The sequence below is a fragment of the Salvelinus sp. IW2-2015 genome, unplaced genomic scaffold (assembly GCF_002910315.2).
Source record: "Salvelinus sp. IW2-2015 unplaced genomic scaffold, ASM291031v2 Un_scaffold961, whole genome shotgun sequence".
Taxonomy (NCBI): domain Eukaryota; kingdom Metazoa; phylum Chordata; class Actinopteri; order Salmoniformes; family Salmonidae; genus Salvelinus; species Salvelinus sp. IW2-2015.
This window is the reverse complement of record NW_019942665.1, coordinates 185,130-208,528: the sequence shown is the minus strand read 5'-3', so window position 1 is coordinate 208,528 and position 23,399 is coordinate 185,130. Positions and strand designations below refer to the sequence as shown.

The 23,399-nt window shown below is 44.3% G+C and overlaps 1 protein-coding gene across 1 annotated transcript in view; it reads left to right on the top strand.

The window, feature by feature from the left end:
* fig4a (FIG4 phosphoinositide 5-phosphatase a) overlaps positions 1–23,399 on the top strand; it is a 116,897-nt gene that overhangs the window by 14,947 nt on the left and 78,551 nt on the right. The window contains 6 exon segments of the mRNA XM_024136581.1: positions 8,131–8,287; positions 8,892–8,942; positions 10,503–10,654; positions 11,042–11,170; positions 15,839–15,939; positions 16,354–16,516. Of these exon segments, the coding sequence (XP_023992349.1) occupies positions 8,131–8,287; positions 8,892–8,942; positions 10,503–10,654; positions 11,042–11,170; positions 15,839–15,939; positions 16,354–16,516 (753 nt within the window).

Genomic DNA, 23,399 nt, shown 5'->3' with positions numbered 1-23,399 from the left:
ATTTCCTATTCATTTGCACTCTTCATGTATGTTTTAATGGAAAACAAGGACATTTCTAAGTGACCCAGACTTTTGAACAGTAGTGTGATATTATCATATATATACAGTGGGGCAAAAAAGTATTGTCAGCCACCATTGTGCAAGTTCTCCACTTAAAAAGATGAGAGAGGCCTGTAATTTTCATCATAGGTACACTTCAACTATGACAGACAAAATGAGGGGAAAAAATCCAGAAATCACATTGTAGGATTTTTAATGAATTATTTGCAAATTATGGTGGAAAATAGTATTTGGTCACCTACAAACAAGCAAGATTTCTGGCTCTCACGACCTGTAACTTCTTCTTTAAGGCTCCTCTGTCCTCCACTCGTTACCTGTATTAATGGCACCTGTTTGAACTTGTTATCAGTATAAAGACACCTGTCCAAACCTCAAACAGTCACCTCCAAACTCCACTATGGCCAAGACCAAAGAGCTGTCGAAGGACACCAGAACAAAATTGTAGACCTGCACCAGGCTGGGAAGAGTGAATCTGCAATAGGTAAGCAGCTTGGTTTGAAGAAATCAACTGTGGAGCAATTATTAGGAAATGGAAGACATACAAGACCACTGATAATCTCCCTCGATCTGGGGCTCCACGCAAGATCTCACCCCGTGGGGTCAAAATGATCACAAGAACGGTGAGCAAAAATCCAGAACCAACGGGGGGACCTAGTGAATGACCTGCAGAGAGCTGGACCAAAGTAACAAAGCCTACCATCAGTAACACACTACGCGCCAGGGACTCAAATCCTGCAGTGCCAGACGTGTCCCCCTGCTTAAGCCAGTACATGTCCAGGCCCGTCTGAAGTTTGCTAGAGAGCATTTGGAATGATCCAAGAAGATTGGAGAATGTCATATGTCAGATGAAACAAAATAGAACTTTTGGTAAAAACTCAACTCGTCGTGTTTGGAGGACAAAGAATGCCTGAGTTGCATCCAAAGAACACCCATACCTACTGTGAAGCATGGGGGTGGAAACATCATTCACATTTGTGGCCTGCTGGAGGTCATTTTGCAGGGCTCTGGCAGCTCCTCCTTGCACAAAGGCGGAGGTAGCGGTCCTGCTGCTGGGTTGTTGCCCTCCGACGGCCTCCTCCACGTCTCCTGATGTACTGGCCTGTCTCCTGTAGTGCCTCCATGCTCTGGCACTACGCTGACAGAACTAGCAAACCTTCTTGCCACAGCTCGCATTGATGTGCCATCCTGGATGAGCTGCACTACCTGAGCCACTTGTGTGGGTTGTAGACTCCGTCTCATGCTACCACTAGCAGTAAGAAAGCACCGCCAGCATTCAAAAGTGACAAAACATTCAGCCAGGAAGCAATGGATCTGAGAAGTGGTCTGTGGTCACCACCTGCAGAACCACTCCTTTATTGGGGGTGTCTTGCTAATTGCCTATAATTTCCACCTTTTGTCTATTCCATTTGCACAACAGCATGTGGAATTTATTGTCAATCAGTGTTGCTTCCTAAGTGGACAGTTTGATTTCACAGAAGTGTGATTGACTTGGAGTTACATTGTGTTGTTTAAGTGTTCCCTTTATTTTTTTGAGCAGTGTATATATACAGAGTTGAAGTTGGAAGTTTACATACACTTAGGTTGGAGTCATTTAAAACTTGTTTTTCAACCGCTCCACAAATTTCTTGTTAAACTATAGTTTTGGCAAGTCGGTTAGGACATCTACTTTGTGCAACAATTGTTTACTGACAGATTATTTCCCTTATAATTCACTGTATCACAATTCCAGTGGGTCAGAAGTTTACATACACTAAGTTGACTGTGCCTTTAAACAGCTTGGAAAATTCCAGAAAATTATGTCATGGCTTTAGAAGCTTCTGATAGGCTAATTGACATCATTTGAGTCAATTGGAGGTGTACTTGTGGATGTATTTCAAGGCCTACCTTTAAACTCAGTGCCTCTTTGCTTGACATCATGGTGAAAATCAAAATAAATCAGCCAAGACCTGCTTGAAGGCAATTTCCAAATGCCTGAAGGTACCACGTTCATCTGTACAAAAAATGGTACGCAAGTATAAACACCATGGGACCACGCAGCCATCATACCCATCAGGAAGAAGACGCGTTCTGTCTCCTAGAGATGAACGTACTTTGGTGCGAAAAGTGCAAATCAATCCCAGAACAACAGCAAAGGACCTTGTGAAGATGCTGGAGGAAACGGGTACAAAAGTATCTATATCCACAGTTAACAAGTCCTATATCGACAACCTAAAAGGCCGCTCAGCAAGGAAGAAGCCACTGCTCCAAAACCGCCATAAAAAAGCCAGACCGGTTTGCAACTGCACATACTCTACTCAGACTGCATCCAGTTTGCTATCACAGTGCCATCCGTTTTGTTACCAAATCACCTTATACCACTGCGACCTGTATGCTCTAGTCAGCTGGCCCTCGCTACATATTCGTCGCCAGACCCACTGGCTCCAGGTCATCTATAAGTCTATGCTTGGTAAAGCTCCGCCTTATCTCAGCTCACTGGTCACGATAACAACACCCACCCGTAGCACACGTTCCAGCAGGTATATCTCACTGATCATCTCCAAAGCCAACACCTCATTTGGCCACCTTTCCTTCCAGTTCTCTGCTGCCAGTGACTGGAATGAATTGCAAAAATCGCTGAAGCTGGAGACTTTTATTTCCCTCACCAACTTGAAACATCTGCTATCTGAGCAGCTAACCGATCGCTGCAGCTGTACATAGTCCATCTGTAAATAGCTCACCCAATCTACCTACCTCATCCCCATACTGTTTTTATTTACTTTTCTGCTCTTTTGCACACCAGTATCTCTACTTGCACATCATCATCTGCTCATTTATCACTCCAATGTTAATCTGCTAAATTGTAATTCTTCGCCACTATGGCCTATTTATTGCCTACCTCCTCATGCCTTTTGCACACACTGTATATAGACTTATTTTCTTCTGTGTCATTGACTTGTTTATTGTGTTATTGGCTTGTTTATTGTTTACTCCATGTGTAACTCTGTGTTGTTGTCTGTGTCACACTGCTTTGCTTTATCTTGGCCAGGTCGCAGTTGTAAATGAGAACTTGTTCTCAGCTAGCCTACCTGGTGAAATAAAATAAAAAATAAAAACATGGGGACAAAGATTGTACTTTTTGGAGAAATGTCCTCTGGTCTGATGAAACAAAAATAGAACTGTTTGGCCATAGTGACCATCGTTATCTTTGGAGAAAAAAGGGGGTTGGCTTGCAAGCCGAAGAACACCATCCCAACCGTGAAGAACGGGGGTGGCAGCATCATGTTGTGGGGGTGCTTTGCTGCAGTAGGGACTTGTGCACTTCACAAATAGATGGCATCATGAGGACAGAAAATTATGTGGATGTATTGAAGCAACATCTCAAGACATCAGTCAGGAAGTTGAATCTTGATTGCAAATGGGTCTTCCAAATGGACAATGACCCCAAGCATACTTCCAAAATAGTGGCAAAATGGCTTAAGGACAACAAAGTCAAGGCATTGGAGTGGCCATCACAAAGCCCTGACCTTAATCCTATACCAGCTCTGTCAGGAGGAATGGGCCAAAATTCACCCAACTTATTGTGGGAAGCTTGTAGAAGGCTACCGGAAACGTTTGACCCAAGTTAAACAATTTAAAGGCAATGCTACCAAATACTAATTGAGTGTATGTAAACTTCTGACCCACTGGGAATGTGATGAAAGAAATAAAGCTGAAATAAATCATTCTCTACTATTATTCTGACATTTCACATTCATACAATAAAGTGGTGATCCTAACTGACCTAAGACAGTTAATTTTTACTCGGATTAAATGTCAGGAATTGTGAAAAACTGAGTTTAAATGTATTTGGCTAAGGTGTATGTCAACTTCTGACTTCAACTGTATGTGTGTGTTAAAAAAAAATATATATATATATATGCACACACACACACACAGGTGAAGTGCATGTAAGCCAGGGTGCAGGCCACCTCTGCCCATGATACCTTATCGTTTTTTACATTAAAACTATATGGGGGTGAGGGATGCTGCTATTTAGGTGCGCTCATACAGGAGTAGTAAAGGTACAGTTCACTACTTTTGTGAGAGAGAAAAAATACTGTGATTTTATCAGGGAGTGCTGCAGCACCATTAGCACACTTGCTTCCCACGGCTATGTCTCACGGTCAGTCCCTTTCAGACGGTTAAGCATTGCACCTGTACTATCATTTCCGTACCTCAATTCCACCTTGCTAAGTTGTATTTCCTTCTTTTTTAACTTCACAGTCGTGCCAAACAGGACTTCGCTGCTGTTGCTTGCCTTTCGAACCGTTAATTATGATGACATAGTGTAGAGTGGACTCCAAAATAATTGATTCCTGGACGCAGTGGCGGATTTAGGTATAGGTGACATGGGCAGCCACCTAAGGCGGTATCTTGTCGGGGGCGGCACGGGGCACCCGCACAAAAAAAAATCGTAATGGTGACATATGAGAGATCGGTTTTCTAGCGCTCATTTGCACGTCACGTCAATGATATCATGTCACCGTGTAGGACTGTGGGTCAATTAACCTTGTCGGAGTGGGCTCCCTGATTTCTAGTTTGTGAGCTAGACAGGCTACTACTGCCACTCAGAAGTATGAGATGGGGTGGGGGTAGGTTGACCTCAGATCTCCCCACTGGAAACCCAAGGTAGGGGGAGCGGGGGAATCTATCAAATAGTGCACATCTAACTTTTTGTACAGCACTAATGCAATTAGTAAAATCAGTCACACTACGAAATGCTACCAAATAAACCACAATTCATTCATCATACTGTTCAATTTTTTTCTGGTTTGTGTGAAATCGTTAAGAATAATATAAAACCAGTCTGCACACCACCAAGGTGAATTGGTTTGGCCTTGACTCTTAGTTGACAGTGTTGAGGGATGGGTAATGTATTGATGCCCGAGTGCCAAATCAACACATTTGTTTCTATTTGTCTTTGTTACTTCTTTTTGATATTTATGAGTCTTATTTTTGTATATATTGTTATTTATATAGTTTTAAATGTTATGATTATTTATTTGTGTTTTTCCAAATGTCTGAATAAAAATTAGTTAGTGCAGAATGGTGCTTTTTTGTTTTTGTTGTTGCCGGGTGGGGCGCTGAAAGGGGGGTTCGCCCAGGGAGCCTTACAAGCTATAACTGCTACTGCCTGGACGCCTTGCACGTCGACGCCCGGTGTCGACTCCCATTTCTGAGTGTCAAGATTTGATTTCGCTAGGGATCGACTCCTAAGATTCAGTGTTTTTGAAACGGAGGAGACTTATTAGTTGCCGTACTTCTGAGAAAATAAGCACATTCATAGCGATCCAGGGACGGGGAGAGAGAGGGGAGGTGCACAGTATGCAGGTCGGCCACCAGGCAGACAGTCAGGCCTAGTGCATGGTTCTATCTATCGGCAATCAAAAGCTGTATCTCTCAATGGAATGCTGTATCTCACAAAGAATAATGAATACGCCCCACACAAGCTAGCGCAAGGGAGAGAGGGGAGGGAGGGGCCAGGCAGAAAAACATGTCTTTGCACGCCTCGCAAATTCCCCAAAGAAGCCTAAAGTTCCTCTCTGGTTTTATTTTAAATTACACAACTTTCCCCAGGCCTTTATAGCCTATTGTCTAGTTAGGCTATAACACGAAAAATAATGTTTTTTGATAACTGCGATTTTAATTTAGTATAGGGCTGAGCGACTACTGCTTTTTGAGGTAGTCTCAGTTCGATTATAAAAAAATGATTTCGGTTTCATTATGTGGATTGAATTCTGTAACTACACAGAATAAAACAAGTAAGGAAAGTCCCATGGTGGTAGTGACTGCCCATTACTGCTTCTGACTTATTAACCATTTATTCACATGACTTTACTTTTAAATAAAATACTTCAGTTGTTGTGTATATTACATTTGTTTAATTTGATTTTATTAATTAATTCCAAGTTATTTTCTCCTCTCTATAAAGCTGTTGCCTATGCTGTCTGAGAAAATCACTATTTTAATAGTTCTTCAAAGTAAATAAGGCATACTCATAAATACCAACAATCACTTAGATCATATGTGTCAAACTCCACGGAGGGCCGAGTGTCTGCAGAGTTTTGCTCCTCCCTTGTACTTGATTGATGAGGTCATTAATTAGTAAGGAATTCCCTTCACCTGGTTGTCTAGGTCTGAAATGAAAGGAAAAACCAGCAGAGACTAGGCCCTCCATGGATACCTCGTGAAGCAATTGCTCTCAAAGTAGGCCTATCCCTTTTGATCAGGCATTTTCATGCCTATATGTCGCAGGCTAAAAGAAACAGGTGTACAATGGATTATGGTCATTGTAGTTAGTTTAGCGCTGAAAATGTGATAATTATGTAGAACATTGGTCTGTTGGAATCTACAACTCCCTACTACATCGCACAATTCGGACATGATCTGATTTATCTCTAGAGAAACTTCAACGCAATTGAGGCATTGAGAATTGGAATTCAAATAATTGAACTGACATCTGTCAATTTAGTTGTTTTAAAAACTGAAAAATAACCAACTTTTCAGTTAATCGTTCAGCACTAATATGGTTTAAACATTCACACCCACAGACACCCAATCTATTTTTCTATCTGAAATTGACAATCACTGCAATTGGCTACGTAGGTAACATGGCATGGCCTACAGAGAAACATTTCTTGGAAGTCCTCTGTATTGAGCTGGATGGTGATCTAGAACAGGGGTTCTCAAACTTTTTCACTCAGGCCCCCCCTTCTGTCACAGGTCAGGTTTTCTCCCTTGAGTGTACACCAGAGGTTGCCACTGGAGAACACCCTTGGGTTACTTCTAGTATCCAGGTGACCCTGATTGGGCTTATTGGGATCACCTGCTGGATGACTATTTAGGTTCCTCTGTGGACTGGGCCAGTTGCTCAGGTCTCATGTTTTGTTCAGTGTTCTCGTGGGCCCTTGCTTTGTTGTTTTGCTATGAAGACCTTAAGTAAATATTCTGGATTTACCCTTACCTCTATCTGTTGTGTTTCTCTGTGCCTGTGTCCGAGTTCGTACTAGCACTAATGTCACACCTTCCAGCATTGGACAAATAGCTCTCTACGGTTTGCGATGACAAGAGGAACTGATGATGCACTGCCCAATTTCTAAATGACACCTTTTGCATTCTACTATTACAACTTTCAAGAGTAAGTTGAACGCCGGACTGAGTTCAATTTGGGAACCACTGATCTAGGAAATCACTCACACCGACCCAGACAAAGCAAGGAAATTGAATGTCAATGTGTCACGGCAAGAACATGGGTGGTTCTGATGATGTAAAATGGGTAAGGGTATCATTTTGAGGTACAAAATGTCCATTCTCTCATCCCCAATCCTCAAACCATTTATGCTTAATATCATTTATCCATATGAATTTATCCTATGCTGTTTCTAGGGATGTTTCTCTCATCTATCCCCAGTAGGTTATTTCCCCCAGGAGGATGCGTAACCTGTAGATTTGCCTATGGTCTCATCCCCTCCCATTAACGTACATCGGAGTGGGGGCCCAGGACCGAGTTTGGGAATCCCTGGTCCAAGCGACATGGCGCTTGTGGTCTGTGTTTCTAGCGGTTCATGACCTCCAAGAGGAGATCTTATGAAAACAGCCTGACTAATATGATTGACAAACAATAATATGCTCTCAGAGAACATCTGTTCTGCTTTTCCGTGAAGCAGTATATCTCTGTGTATTACAGTAGTGAATACACATTCCAGGACTGAAAGCATATTATTTTGTAATTGAATATATATATATATATATATATATATATATATATATATATATATATATTTAAAATAAAGATTTTGAAGGTGATAATGAAGGATGTAAGACAGATGAACAGACTGTGAGTGTTGTGGTCATGCAGCGTGAAAAACAAGTGGTCTCATCTATCATGAAGACACACATACATACATAGATAGGCACTCATTTGATTGTTGAGATGAGAATAGATATTGTACATAGATGTATGAAAATGTTATCTGGGTGGTTTGAGGTGTCCTATAGTAATACTAATCGTATGTGTGCTGTTCATGTGTATTCATTGTCCTGGTCTTGCAGGCTTTGTCCGATTCCTTGAGGGTTATTACCTCGTGTTGATCACCAAGCGGAGGAAGATGGCCGACATTGGTGGTCACTCCATATACAAGATAGAGGATACTAACATGATCTACATCCCCAACGACTCAGTGAGGGTGACACATCCTGACGAGGCCAGGTACAGTAGGTCAACCGTTATATACCCAACATCCCACTGGAGATTTTCTCCTTTCCTTCCACTTTCCTCTTTCTCTCACTTGTTTCTCTCTGTTTACACACACACAGTGTGACGGCTTCACTGTGTGACCAGCTAAGGATCACTCAGTATATAGGTCTAAATAACCTGCCATGCACAGCAAATGATTATGACATTTTCTAGTCTCCCCTTTTCATTGAGATGAGAAAGTAACATGTATGATGTTATATCTCAAAGACTAGGACTGTTTCCTATGTGACCTGACGACTCTGGTCATGTGACTGTGGTGATGCGACAGGAAAAACTCCTGCCACTAGTATTTGAGGTTCTGACTAGGTGGGATACAGCTACGACCAGAAGTTACTTTTTCGTAGCAGGTTAGGAGAACTTACGCAGCCACGTGGCAGGTTAGGAGAATTGGGTTAATGTTAGGAAAGGGGTTAGGGTTAGCTCAAATGCTCTCCTGAACTGCTACGAAAAGTCAATTCCGGTCGTAGCTGTACTCTGTCTAGTCACAACCAGTATTATGTCATTGATGCAGGTCTTAACCATAAGAGATTGGGACTGTTTATTTCTCCTCTTATAGATACGTGAGGATCTTTCAGAATGTGGACCTGTCCAGTAACTTCTACTTCAGGTAAGTAAGTGTGTGAGATCTTAAAAATACCCACTCCTCCACATAGCTCTTCTGTTGTTTGTCAAGTCAATGCTTTTGTTTGTCACAAGCCTTGGTGATCAGGATGCTCAGGTGTTTGCTGCAGTATGGAACCTGTCAAACGCTATTCAGTTCTTCCCTTTTTTTGTATGTTACTTTGTTGGAACAAATGTCACACAAGATGTACAGTATATCTGAGGTTATCCCTCTCATGTGCATACACATACACACACACACACACACACACACACACACACACACTTTCAAGACTGGATCTTTTATTGCAGTGATGTTATGAGTCGGTGAGAGAGGACAGAGCCACACTCTTATGGATTTATGTATCAACATCCTCATTAAAACTACACAAATATACACTGAGTGTACAAAACACGTTCCATGACAGACTGACCAGGTGAATCCAGGTGAAAGCTATGATCCCTTATTGAAATCCACTTCAATCAGTGTAGCTGAAGGGGAGGAGACAGGTTAAAGAAGGATTTTTAAGCCTTGAGACAATTGAGACATGGATTGTGTATGTGTGCCATTCAGAGGGGGAATGGGGAAGACAAAAGATTTAAGTGCCTTTTGAACAGAGTATGCCAGGCGCACCGATTTGAGTGTGTCAAGAACTGCAACGCTGCTGGGTTTTTCACACTCAACAGTTTCCTGTGTATCAAGAATGGTCCACCCACCCAAAGGACATCCAGCCAACTTGACATAACTGTTGGAAGCATTGGAGTCAACATGGGCCAGCATCCCTGTGGAACGCTTTCGACACCTTGTAGAGTCCATTCCCATACGAGTTGAGGCTGTTCTGATGCCAAAAAGGGGGGCAACTCAATATTAGGAAAGTGTTCCTAATGTTTTTATCTCAGTGTACATCTCATTAAAACAAACGGTTATCTTTTATTTCCATCCATCCATTGAATTAGATTGTATTTTCTTTCATTGAATTCTCTTACAAAAACACATAAGAGATGACATCACTGCCACCAATAGTTATGTATCATTAAAGTACTGTTTGGACTCCTTTCTGAAGTGTCTGTCAGTTTTTCGTCATTAAGCCAGAGTGACACACAGAGAGCTCAAAATACCCATCTGGTGTATCCGTAACTCCTCTTGGAATCATGCCCTTCAGCACCTACCATCTAAAGCCCACTGTAGCAGTAGCTGTACTAAAGGGTCTGTATTGACTTAGTGTAGTCACGACTCGCTCCGCAGATGACCTTCTATTAGTTCTCACTCAGACTTGTTGTCAAGCTGGTAATTTTTCTCCCTAGCGACAGGTGAAGATACATTTTGGACCTTACCTTTTTTTATATCCTCAAGGAAAAAAACATTGTATATCGTCAAGAAAAAAATATATTTAAAAAAAATAGACGTACTGTCAGGTGTAAAACAAAATGATTTTTTTTCGGTCATTCCTCTATCATTATTGTTTTTACGCATCACTCCATTCATCCATCTCGTTGATTTCTGATTATCGAAGTGTTCTTCTTCCTCGTTAACCTTTTCACCTATGAACTTTGACCCCCCCCCCAGCTACAGCTATGACCTGAGCCACTCCCTGCAGTACAACCTGACGCTGCTGCATAGCCCGTGTGACCCGGGCACAGTGGAGGAGGTGCACACACGGAGCAGCAGACAGCAGGACAGCTTCGACATCTTCGAGGACGAGGGCCTGCCCACACAAGGTCAGACAGCTCCTGCCCCCTCACACTTTCCCTAAACTCCAGTTCCAGTTTTTGTGAATACACTCTATTGAACACATTTCATTTGTTAGCACAAAAAAAGGAGTTGTATGTTACACTTGGTTATGTTTTCTTGATGTTATAACTGTTAAGTCAGTCACTGGTTCCAAATAGAAAAAGATCCTCACAACTCAAGCCACTCATAAAGCCATTCACCAGCTAAAAGGTTGATCAGGAAAACCAAAGTCTTTATTCAGCTCATCTGTCTCTCCTCAATACAGTTTCCATGTTCTAATCTACTGTATCGGTGGTAAACCATCCCCTCCTTGATCCTGTCCATGTAAGCTGTTCTGTGGTGTTTTGTGTTCCTATGTCATGGTTCCGCTGCAGTGTTCCACGGCCTCCAGAGTGAACCGTACGCCAAGTACGTGTGGAACGGCAAGCTCCTGGAGCGCGTCAAGGACACGGTGCATCCTGATTGGCTCATGTACATCATCCATGGCTTCTGTGGCCAGTCCAGTATCCTTTTCCTCCTGCCTGGTTACGACCTGTGGCCAGTCCAGTATCCTTTTCCTCCTGCCTGGTTACGACCTGTGGCCAGTCCAGTATCCTTTTCCTCCTGCCTGGTTAACGAACCTGTGGGCCAGTCCAGTTATCCTTTTCCTTCCTGCCTGGTTACGACCTGTGGCCAGTCCAGTATCCTTTTCCTCTGCCTGGTTACGACCTGTGGCAGTCCAGTATCCTTTTCCTCCTGCCTGGTTACGACCTGTGGCCATCCAGTATCCTTTTCCTCCTGCCTGGTTACGCCCTGTGGCCAGTCCAGTATCCTTTTTCCTCCTGCTGGTTACGACCTGTGGCCAGTCAGTATCCTTTTCCTCCTGCCTGGTTACGACTGTGGCCAGTCCAGTATCCTTTTCCTCCTGCCTGGTTACGAACCTGTGGCCAGTCCAGTATCCTTTTTCTCCTGCTGGTTACGACCTGTGGCCAGTCCAGTTCCTTTTCCTCCTGCCTGGTTACGACCTGTGGCCAGTCCAGTATCCTTTTCCTCCTGCCTGGTTACGACCTGTGGCCAGTCAGATATCCTTTTCCTCCTGCCTGGTTACGACCTGTGGCCAGTCCAGTATCTTTTCTCTGCCTGGTTACGACCTGTGGCCAGTCCGTATCCTTTTCCTCCTGCCTGGTTACGACCTGTGGCCAGTCCAGTATCCTTTTTCCTCCTGCCTGGTTACGACCTGTGGCCAGTCCAGTATCCTTTTCCTCCTGCCTGGTTACGACCTGTGGCCAGTCCCAGTATCCTTTTCCTCCTGCCTGGTTACGACCTGTGGCCAGTCCAGTATCCTTTTCCTCCTGCCTGGTTTACGACCTGTGGCCAGTCCAGTATCCTTTTCCTCTGCCTGGTTACGACCTGTGGCCAGTCCAGTATCCTTTTCCTCCTGCCTGGTTACGACCTGTGGCAGTCCAGTATCCTTTTCCTCCTGCCTGGTTACGACCTGTGGCAGTCCAGTATCCTTTTCCTCCTGCCTGGTTACGACCTGTGGCCAGTCCAGTATCCTTTTCCTCCTGCCTGGTTACGACTGTGGCCAGTCCAGTATCCTTTTTCCTCCTGCCTGGTTACGACCTGTGGCCAGTCCAGTATCCTTTTCCTCCTGCCTGGTTACGACCTGTGGCCAGTCAGTATCCTTTTCCTCCTGCCTGGTTACGACCTGTGGCCAGTCAGTTCCTTTTCCTCCTGCCTGGTTACGACCTGTGGCCAGTCAGTATCCTTTTCCTCTGCCTGGGTTACGACCTGTGGCCAGTCCAGTATCCTTTTCCTCTGCCTGGTTACGACCTGTGGCCATGCAGTAATCCTTTTCCTCCTGCCTGGTTACGACTGTGGGCCAGTGCAGTATCCTTTTCCTCCTGCCTGGTTACGACCTGTGGCCAGTCCAGTAACCTTTTCCTCCTGCCTGGTTTTACGACCTGGTGGCCAGTCCAGTATCCTTTTCCTCCTGCCTGGTTACGACCTGTGGCCAGTCCAGTATCCTTTTCCTCCTGCCTGGTTACGACCTGCAAAGTAGAGTGTTCAGTTTAGTAGTCAGGTGCTGCAAATGTGCATGTGTGCTTGTGTCAGTGACTTGGTGCTTTTGCCATGTTCCAGATGTTGGTATCCACTAGGGCTGACAATTTAATCGACTGGTCTATTGTTTGTTCGATAGGCTGCTGGTTGGCCGAGTTTTCTTTTTTGCCCCCTATCATGTGTCTGGCATGCTGCTCACTGGAAAGTGTGTGCCTGCCTCTTGTTCCACAACACACGGAATACCATTATTATTATTTTTTTTCTGTTTGGGGGGCACTTGGAATACCTAATGAGCCAGATGCTCGTCAGTCTGCTAAGCTGCATTAAGCGATTTGTGTTTATATTATGGTCTATATAAAAGTATTAAGCAATGCTTATCAGGTATGAAAACAGTACCGCATTTGCATGCTTTGCCCATCTGGTATATGAGGTGGAAAATAAAAACATGATTAGGTTAGCTAGACAGTTTCTTTTTGTTTAGACTAGGAACGCACAGCTAATGTCTCCACTAAGCCAAAGAAAAACACACTTGAAACAAAATGTATGCCTACATTGGTTATATTGATGCATGGTTTGGTTATATTGATGCATATTTGAGTGTGGATGCTTGGGGCTTGGGTAGAAGTGCTTGAGAATAACTAAATCTGATGAATTGTGTCCCTGATTTTGAGAGCCCAGTTTAACTATCCGTCAGTGCAGATCTTATAAGCAGACATTAAGACATTATAACCATTCATTGCACCTCTTAGCCATGAGAGGTTTTAGCTAATGACTCTTCTGCTTGACTGAAGTTGTTCTTGGCTTTTTATATACGCAAGTAATAATGAATCACCTCCTCCACAGTCATGAGATGAATAAGTGAACTCCCCAGTATCCCAGTGATGGCGAGATGAAAGAGAAAATGGATAGTATAAACAAAAATACTTCAGTCTGAACTTAAACAACTAAAACTATGTAGAAAGTGTGGGGAAATGATAATGAACCTACTTACATTTATTATTTGTTTTATTTCTGAAACTATTTTTTCAATCACAGTATTTTCTTATCTGGAGCTATTAGCAGTGCTATTTAGCGGATTTGGTTGATTTTGTGGTCTCAAACCAGTCAGCTTATTAACATTCTTCATCAAGAATATTGGCAAATTAGAGTTATTGACAATGGAAAAAGGGGGGAATGTTGTTCCCTTATCATATAATTGCTACATTTACTATCAATATAGTTTTCCAGATTGTATTTTTGCAACAACAAAATGGGATGCTAATATTGGGTTGCGACTGAGAAATTTTGGTTCAATTTGGGTCCTGAGACAACCAGTTGAGGACCACTGGTTTACAGCAAATATTGCTGAATAGCACGAGGGTTAAGTGTGTGTGTCTCACCAGGTTGGCTGGTTAGAGGGGCAGTGGGGGCCACATTGCAGACGCTGGGTTTAGACAACGGTTCCTGGAAGTCATCCTTCTCATGGTTCTTTTCCCAGAGAAACCCAGGCAGAAGAATTCCTAGAAGGAAACTGAGGAGGGGGAGGGGTGAAGAAAGGCACAGAGATGGAGGAAGTGATGGAGGTAAAGAGGAAAACAGAGTTAAGAGAGGGACTTAGGAAATTAGTGCGAGAGAGATGGAGGGGAACAGTGATTGGCAGGGGCAATTTCTCCCTTTCTTGAATTAGACATATAAATGCATACACTTTACAATTCTTGACATGAGTACCAATATTTTTTTCCCCCTTTTCTTATTGGAGAAGCCCCCTCCCCCCCCAAAAACAAGCAAACTAACATTCAATATGAAAATAAAAGTACAACAGATCACAACACACTATTCCCCCCCCTTTTGGTCCCAAGTTCTTAATCTTGCTCAATAGAGTGTAATTTGTCAAAAAAAGGAAATTAAAGGTGGCCATCTCAGAAAAAAGTTAGCAGTACATGCACTCTAAATTAAGAAAAGACATAAGAACTCAGCGGTTGTTTTGGGAGATTTCCAATTAAGCCAAATCTGTTGGCGGGCTACTAGTGAAGCAAACGTTACATCTGCTTTACTTTAGGTGAGAATAGACAGCACAAATGGAAGTCCAAATATAGCTATCAAAGGACAAGACTGCAGGTCAATATCAATACCTTTAGAGAGAGTAGTTAAAAAGGAAGAACAAAACTCTTGACAGCTTAGAGCATGAGTAAAACATGTGACAGTGATCAGCGGGAGACATTACGCATTGTGTCATTTGTCTCTGGGGGAAAATGAATCGTTTTTTGCCTTTTTTGTAATGAATTTTGTCCAACACTTTGATCTGATTTAAACTTAACCGAGCACAGGAATATGTTAACCCTAAGAAGTGCCTCCTCCGACCAGTCATCTGTTAGGTCAAGTTCTCTTCCCCAGTAAGTCTTTAGTTTGTTGATGGGAGAGGTTTTCAGAGGAGAGCATAACATCATATGAGATGTCCCCATATCTGCGGGAGTGACAGGATCCCTTCTAATAGCGTGATAGGAGGTAATTAAGGAAAAGTAGGAAAGTGAGAACTAACAAAATTACGAGCTTTGAAATAGCGGAAGAGATTAAGGCAGATTACATTTAGCTACGAGATCATTAAAACTGGCAAAGGTCCCTTCTAAAAATAATAAATAGTTGAAACATACCAAACCTCTCTCACGCCACAAAAACAAATCCTGGTCAAGATTGGAGGGTAGAAATGGCTGGTTGTTCCAAATAGGGAGTAGAAGATAAGGTGCAGAAAGTCTAAAATGCTGACAAAATTGTTTCCAGATCTTCAAAGTAGAGAGCACAATAGAATTTGTAGTGTACTCTGAAGGACACATGGATAGTGGGGCACAGATTCAAGAAGAGAAGGGGATGATTGGAAAGAATGTGCTTCTATTGAGCACCAGTTGGTACTTGGAGAATTACACCAGACCAAAATCTTCTGAATATTAGCTGCCCAGTAGTGAAACAGTAAGTTGGGAAGTGCCAAAGCACTATCTTGTCTCCTTCTTTGAAGTATCTCTCTTATCCTAGGTGTTTTGCGTGGCGAGTGAATTACAATACCATTTCAATCATTTACTAATTGTTATTTGAAACCAATGACACTTTGCCTTTTTATATTACAACTGTGTGTGTCCCACCTTAACCTCTGTGTGAAGAGCTCCTGATCTACGGTCGTCCGGTTCATGTCACCCTCATCGCCAGGCGCTCCAGTAAATTCGCTGGCACCCGCTTCCTCAAGAGGGGAGCCAACTGCGAGGTAACCTCCTGCCTTATCTTGTCGCCACGACAACAGGGCGAAGTCGCCCCCGGTGTTATATAATAGCAGCATGGCACAAAGGGGGGGGGGTTAATGTAAGCACCGTGTCTCTGCATCTCCTTTGTGTGTGTAGTTTGGTGGTAAAGGGGTTCAGTATGCTGTGTTTGAGGCCAAATTATGTATCTATTATTCCCTCCGCGCGGCTTAGTTTAGGCCAGGATTGAAAGTCGTAAGGTGTGTCTGTGCTCATTTTGGGATGACTTTCTGGTTCAGTATATGGTCCACTCCTGTCAATTACAGGTCAAAACTGTTGAACAATGAAAAAACCAACTATGGGGCCATCTAAGAGTGTGTAGATCCATGTGGTTCTCTCTGTATATTGTCCCTCACCTGTTTTCATCTGGTCCTCTGCAGGGCGACGTAGCCAATGAGGTGGAGACTGAGCAGATCATCCACGATGCGTCGGTGATGTCATTCACGGCGGGGAGTTACTCTTCGTACGTTCAGGTCAGGGGTTCCGTTCCCCTCTATTGGTCCCAGGACATCTCCACCATGATGCCTAAACCACCTATACGATGTAAGATGTTATCATCATTAAATATCGTATACACTGTACAGTATCATTAATATAATGTGGTCTACTGGTCTCTGTCTGGACATACCCATATCACCAATATGCCATAAGATACACATTACTACAGCACTTACAGTAGTAGTAATACTATAAACTATACTCTGGCCAAACGGACCATGTTTTACTATTGATGAGAGAGAGATATTCTCACCTTTTTTCATCCATCTCTGTTTCTCATTATGACTCCAGCAGGATACATCCTAGGGAGTGTGTGAGGATCAGATGGTCTCAGAGATTGAAAAGGTGGAGAGAGACTGCAGTTTGTGTGTGGACTCGACTGCATTAAATGATGTTATCCTCTCTTACCCCATTTGGTCTACAGTCCATCGTGGATGATATTTACCTAAGAGATTGAGAGCTTGTCCCAAGATGTGTGTATGCGCGCTCGCGCCCGCATGCATTTGTATATGAAATGATCTTTTCCTCTCATCCTCCATTTGGTTTTCAGTCCATCCTAGGATGACATTTACGTGCATAATGCAGAGATGTAATGTACAGAGAGAGCTAGTGTGTCCTCAAGATCTATGTGATGGGGACCTTACCCTCCCTCTCCCATCTGTCTATCTACACTACATAACCAAAAGTATGTTGACGCCTGCTCGTCGAACATCTCATTCCAAAATCATGGGCATTAATATGGAGTTGGTCCCCCCTTTGCTGATATAACATCACTATGCATTGGGGCAGGTAGCGTTTTCCTGGCATCCGCCAAACCCAGATTCGTCCGTTGGACTGCCAGATGGTGAAGTGTGATTCATCACTACGGAGAATGTTTTTCCACTGCTCCAGAGTCCAATGGCGAAGAGCGTTACAGCACTCCAGCCAACGCTTGGCATTGTGCATGGGGATCTTGGGCTTGTGTGCAGCTGTTCAGCCATGGAAATCCATCTCATGAAGAGCCCGCTCAAACGTCATTCAGCTAACCCATTAAATCAATTCAGCGATATGGCATCAGGCACACACACAGATATAGAAGCCCATAGACACAAAGATGTCCAATTACATGTCAATTCTTGTTCGATAACGATGCCTGTCAGCTCCAAGATCATCAGCCATTAGTGAATTTAGGACAGGTAGACGATCAGGAAGACCCTGGTGGGACATAGCGGTCAGTCACCACCCACCCAGCCAGCCGGTCCTGAAAAATGAGACTGCGGTTACACAAGCCTCCTGTTGTCTTTATGACATGCTTAAGTAGGTGAATAGCTTTGTAGGGAGGGATGAAGAGAAGCATGTCTTTTCATGCTTCCTCGTCCTAATCATGACGACCCACGTGGGAACGAGGATGAGGGCCTCATAAAATGGCTTCAGTCAGCCCCCCCCCCCCCCACCCTGTTACCCAACATCACCATTACAACTGACCTAAATGGATGACTGATTTCCCCTCATGACTGATCATGAGGGAAGAGATGTTTGACTGACCCAGATCTTCATTTGGTTGGCTGAATTGTTCTGCAGGTGTGGGCTCGCATGGCCACCACATGAAGTCATAACACTGAAAGAATAGAAGCGCATGGTGACATGAGGAGAGAGGGCAGAAAGGAGAATAGAGCGGATGGTGAAAATGATGGAGAGAGGGCAGAAAGGGAGAATAGGGAAACAGGTGAAATGATGGAGAGAGGGGCAGAAAAGGAGAATAAGACGGATGGGTGAAATGATGGAGAGAGGCAAGAAAGGAAATAGAAGCGGATGGGTGAAATGATGGAGAAGGGGCAGAAAGGAGAATAGAACGATGGTGAAATGATGGAGAGAGGGGCAGAAAGGAATAGAGGCGGATGGTGAAATAGAGGAAGAGGGGCAGAAAGAGAATAACGGATGGGAAAATGATGGAGAGAGGGCAGAAAGGAGAATAGAACAGGATGGGTGAAAAATGATGGAGAGAGGGGCAGAAAGGAGAATAGAGCGGATGGGTGAAATGATGGAGAGAGGGGCAGAAAGGAAATGGGCATGCGTGTTAGTTATGGTATAATAATACTCTACTGTATAACCAACAGCAGGTTAGATGACATTAATGTTTCCAGGTTACCTTTTGGTTGGTCTTATGAAATGCTTATGAATCATATCAAACATTGCTTACCTTATGATACAGCCAGTGGCATGGCTTTGATTCAGAGGGGTTGGGATAAATGCGGAAGACACATTTCAGTTGAAGGCATTCAGTTGTACAACTGACTAGGTATCCCCCTTTCCTTCTAACATCCGAAACCTTAACGTTTGCTCATCGTTCAGTCAAAATAGAGTTGAGTGAACTAGATGCTAAAGTGACCCTAATGTAACTGTGAGACTGCTCTCCCCACTAAGATATGTATGTACAGTACAGTAACTCACTTCCCTATCAGACACAATGGACCAGGCCGACCCCCTTTTCCCATGTAGCTAACCTCTCTCTCTGTTGCCTCAGTGGACCAGGACGCCCCCTTTTCCCATGTAGCTAACCTCTCTCTCTGTTGCCTCAGTGGACCAGGACGCCCCCTACGCCCATGTAGCTAACCTCTCTCTCTGTTGCCTCAGTGGACCAGGACGACCCCTACGCCCATGTAGCTAACCTCTCTCTCTGTTGTCTCAGTGGACCAGGACGACCCCTACGCCCATGTAGCTAACCTCTCTCTGTTGCACCTCAGTAGACCAGGCCTACCTATACGCCCATGTAGCTGCCTTCTGACCTCTCTCTGTTGTGTCTCAGTAGACCAGGCCAAGCCCTATGTCCATGTATCTGCCATCTAACCTCTGACCTCTCTCTGTTGTGTCTCAGTGGACCAGGCCGACCCGTGCGCCCATGTACACTACCGTTCAAAAGTTTGGGGTCACTTGGAAATGTCCTTGTTTTTGAAAGAAAAGCAATTTCTTTGTCCATTTAAAATAACATTAAATTGATCAGAAATACATTGTTAATGTTGTAAATGACTATTGTACATGGAAAAGACTGATAAAAAATAAATAATTGAATATCTACATAGGTGTACAGAGGCCCATTATCAGCAAACATCACTCCTGTGTTCCAATGGCACGTTGTGTTAGCTAATCCAAGTTGATCATTTTAAAAGGCTAATTGATCACTTGAAAACCCTTCTGCAATTATGTTAGCACAGCTGAAAACTGTTGTTCTGATTGAAGAAGCAATAAAACTGTCCTTTTAGACTGGTTGAGTATCTAGAGCATCAGCATTTGTGGGTTCAATTACAGGCTCAAAATGGTCAGAAACAAAGAACTTTATTCTGAAACTTTGAGAAATTGCCAATAAACTGAAAATCTCATACAACGCTGTGTACTATTCCCTTTACAGAACAGCACAAACAGGCTCTAACCAGAATAGAAAGAGTGGTAGGCCCCGGTGCACAACTGAGCAAGGAGGACAAGTACATTAGAGTGTCTAGTTTGAGAAACAGATGCCTCAAGTCTTCAACTGGCAGCTTCATTAAATAGTACCCACAAACACCAGTCTCAACGTCAACAGTGAAGAGGCGACACCGGGATGCTGGCCTTCTAGGCAGAGTTCCTCTGTCCAGTGTCTGTGTTCTTTTGCCCATCTTAATATTTAATTTTTATTGGCCAGTCTGAGATATGTTTTTTTCTTTGCAACTCTGCCTAGAAGGCCAGCATCCCGGAGTCCCCTCTTCACTGTTGACGTTGAGACTGGTGTTTTGCGGGTATTATTTAATGAAGATGCCAGTTGAGGACTCGTGAGGCGTCCGTTTCTCAAACTAGACACTCTAATGTACTTGTCCTCTTGCTCAGTTGTGCACCGGGGCCTCCCACTCTCTCTATTCTGGTTAGACAGTTTGCGCTGTTCTGTGAAGGCAGTAGTACACAGAATTGTACGAGATCTTCAGTTTCTTGGCAATTTCTCGCATGGAATAGTCTTAATTTCTCAGAACAAGTATAGACTGACAAGTTTCAGGAGAAAGTTATTTGTTTCTGGCTATTTTGGGCCTGTAATCGAACCCACAAATGCTGATTCTCCAGATACTCAACTAGACTAAAGAAGGCCGGTTTTATTGCTTCTTTAATCAGACAACAGTTTTCAGCTGTGCTAAAATAATTGCAAAAGGGTTTTCTAATGATCGATTAGCCTTTTTAAAATGATAAACTTGGATTAGCTAACACAACGTGCCATTGGAACACAGGAGTGATGGTTGCTGATAATGGGCCTCTACGCCTATGTAGATATTCCATCTTGTTGACGTTGAGACTTGGTGTTTTGCGGGTATTATTTAATGAAGATGCCAGTGAGGACTCGTGAGGCGTCCGTTTCTCAACTAGACACTCTAATGTACTTGTCCTCTTGCTCAGTTTGTGCACCGGGCCTCCCACTCTCTCTATTCTGGTTAGACAGTTTGCGCTGTTCTGTGAAGGCAGTAGTACACAGAATTGTACGAGATCTTCAGTTTCTTGGCAATTTCTCGCATGGAATAGTCTTAATTTCTCAGAACAAGTATAGACTGACAAGTTTCAGAGAAGTTATTTGTTTCTGGCTATTTTGGGCCTGTAATCGAACACCAAAATGCTGATCTCCAGATACTCAACTAGACTAAGAAAAGGCCGGTTTTATTGCTTCTTTAATCAGACAACAGTTTTTCAGCTGTGCTAAAATAATTGCAAAAGGTTTTCTAATGATCGATTAGCCTTTTTAAAATGTAAACTTGGATTAGCTAACACAACGTGCCATTGGAACACAGGAGTGATGGTTGCTGATAAATGGGCCTCTACGCCTATGTAGATATTCCATGAGAAATCTGCCGTTTCCATGACAATAGTCATTTACAACATTAACATGTCTACACTGTTTTCTGATAATTTTTCTGTTATTTTAATGGACAAAAATGTGCTTTTCTTTAAACAAACAAGGACATTTTTAAGTGACTCCAAACTTTTGAGCGGTAGTGTAGCTGCTCTCTGACCTCTCTGTTGTGTTTCAGTGGATCAGGCCGACCCCTATGCCCATGTAGCTGCCCTGTACCTCTCTCGTTTTGTGTTTCAGTGGATCAGGCCGACCCTATGCCCATGTAGCTGCCTCTGACCTCTGTTTGTGGATCAGGCCGACCCCTATGCCCATGTAGCTGCCCTCTGACCTCTCTCTGTTGTTTTTCAGTGGATCAGGCCGACCCTATGCCCATGTAGCTGCTCTCTGACCTCTCTCTGTTGTGTTTCAGTGGATCAGGCCGACCCTATGCCATGTAGCTGCCCTCTGACCTCTCTGTTGTGGATCAGGCCGACCCTATGCCCATGTAGCTGCCTCTGACTCTCTCTGTTGTTTCAGTGGATCAGGCCGACCCCTTGCCCATGTAGCTGCCTCTGACTCTCTCTGTTGTGTTTCAGTGGATCAGGCCGACCCTATGCCCATGTAGCTGCTCTCTGACCTCTCTCTGTTTTGTTTCAGTGGGATCAGCCGACCCCTATGCCCATGTAGCTGCTCTCTGACCTCTCTCTGTTGTGTTTCAGTGATCAGGCCGACCCTATGCATTGCTACTGCTCTTGACCTCTTCTGTTGTGTTTCAGTGGATCAGGCCGACCCTATGCCCATGTAGCTGCCCTCTGACCTCTCTCTGTTGTGTTTCAGTGATCAGGCCGACCCCTATGCCCATGTAGCTGCCCTCTGACTCTCTCTGTTGTGTTTCAGTGGATCAGCGACCCCTATGCCCATGTAGCGCTCTCTGACCTCTCTGTTGTGTTTCAGTGGATCAGGCCGACCCCTATGCCCATGTAGTGCCCTCTGACCTCTCTGTTGTGTTTCAGTGGATCAGGCCGACCCCTATGCCCATGTAGCTGCCCTCTGACCTCTCTGTTGTGTTTCAGTGGATCAGGCGACCCTATGCCATGTAGCTGCTCTCTGACCTCTCTTGTGTTTCAGTGGATCAGGCCGACCCCTATGCCCATGTAGCTGCCCTCTGACCTCTCTGTTGTGTTTCAGTGGATCAGGCCGACCCCTATCCCATGTAGCTGCCCTCTGACCTCTCTCTGTTGTGTTTCAGTGGATCAGGCGACCCCTTATGCCCATGTAGCTGCTCTCTGACCTCTCTCTGTTGTGTTTCAGTGGATCAGGCCGACCCCTATGCCCATGTAGCTGCCCTCTGACCTCTTCTGTTGTGTTTCAGTGGATCAGGCCGACCCCTATGCCCATGTAGCTGCCCTCTGATCTCTCTGTTGTGTTTCAGTGGATCAGGCCGCCCCTATGCCCATGTAGCTGCCCTCTGACCTCTCTCTGTTGTGGATTCAGGCCGACCCCTATGCCATGTAGCTGCCCTCTGACCTCTCTGTTGTGTTTCAGTGGATCAGGCCGACCCTATGCCCATGTAGCTGCCCTCTGACCTCTTTCTGTTGTGTTTCCAGTGGATCAGGCCGACATCCTCACTAGTCTGCGCCTGCTGCTGCTCTTCTGCCTCTCTGTTCGTGTTCGCGTGATAAGAGTCGCGACCCCTATGCCCATGTAGCTGCCCTCTGACCTCTCTCTGTATGTGTTTCAGTGTGATCAGGCCGACCCCTATGCCCATGTAGCTGCCTCTGACCTCTCTGTTGTGTTTCAGTGGATCAGGCCGACCCTATGCCCATGTAGCTGCCCTCTGACCTCTTCTGTTGTGTTTAGTGGATCAGGCCGACCCCTATGCCCATGTAGCTGCCTCTGACCTCTCTCTGTTGTGTTTCAGTGGATCAGGCCGACCCCTATGCCCATGTAGCTGCCCTCTACTCTCTCTGTGTGTTCAGTGGATCAGGCCGACCCCTATGCCATGTAGCTCCCTCTGACCTCTTCTCTGTGTTTCAGTGGATCAGGCCGACCCCTATGCCCACTGTAGCTGCCCATCCTGACCCTCTCTCTCTGTTGTGTTTTCAT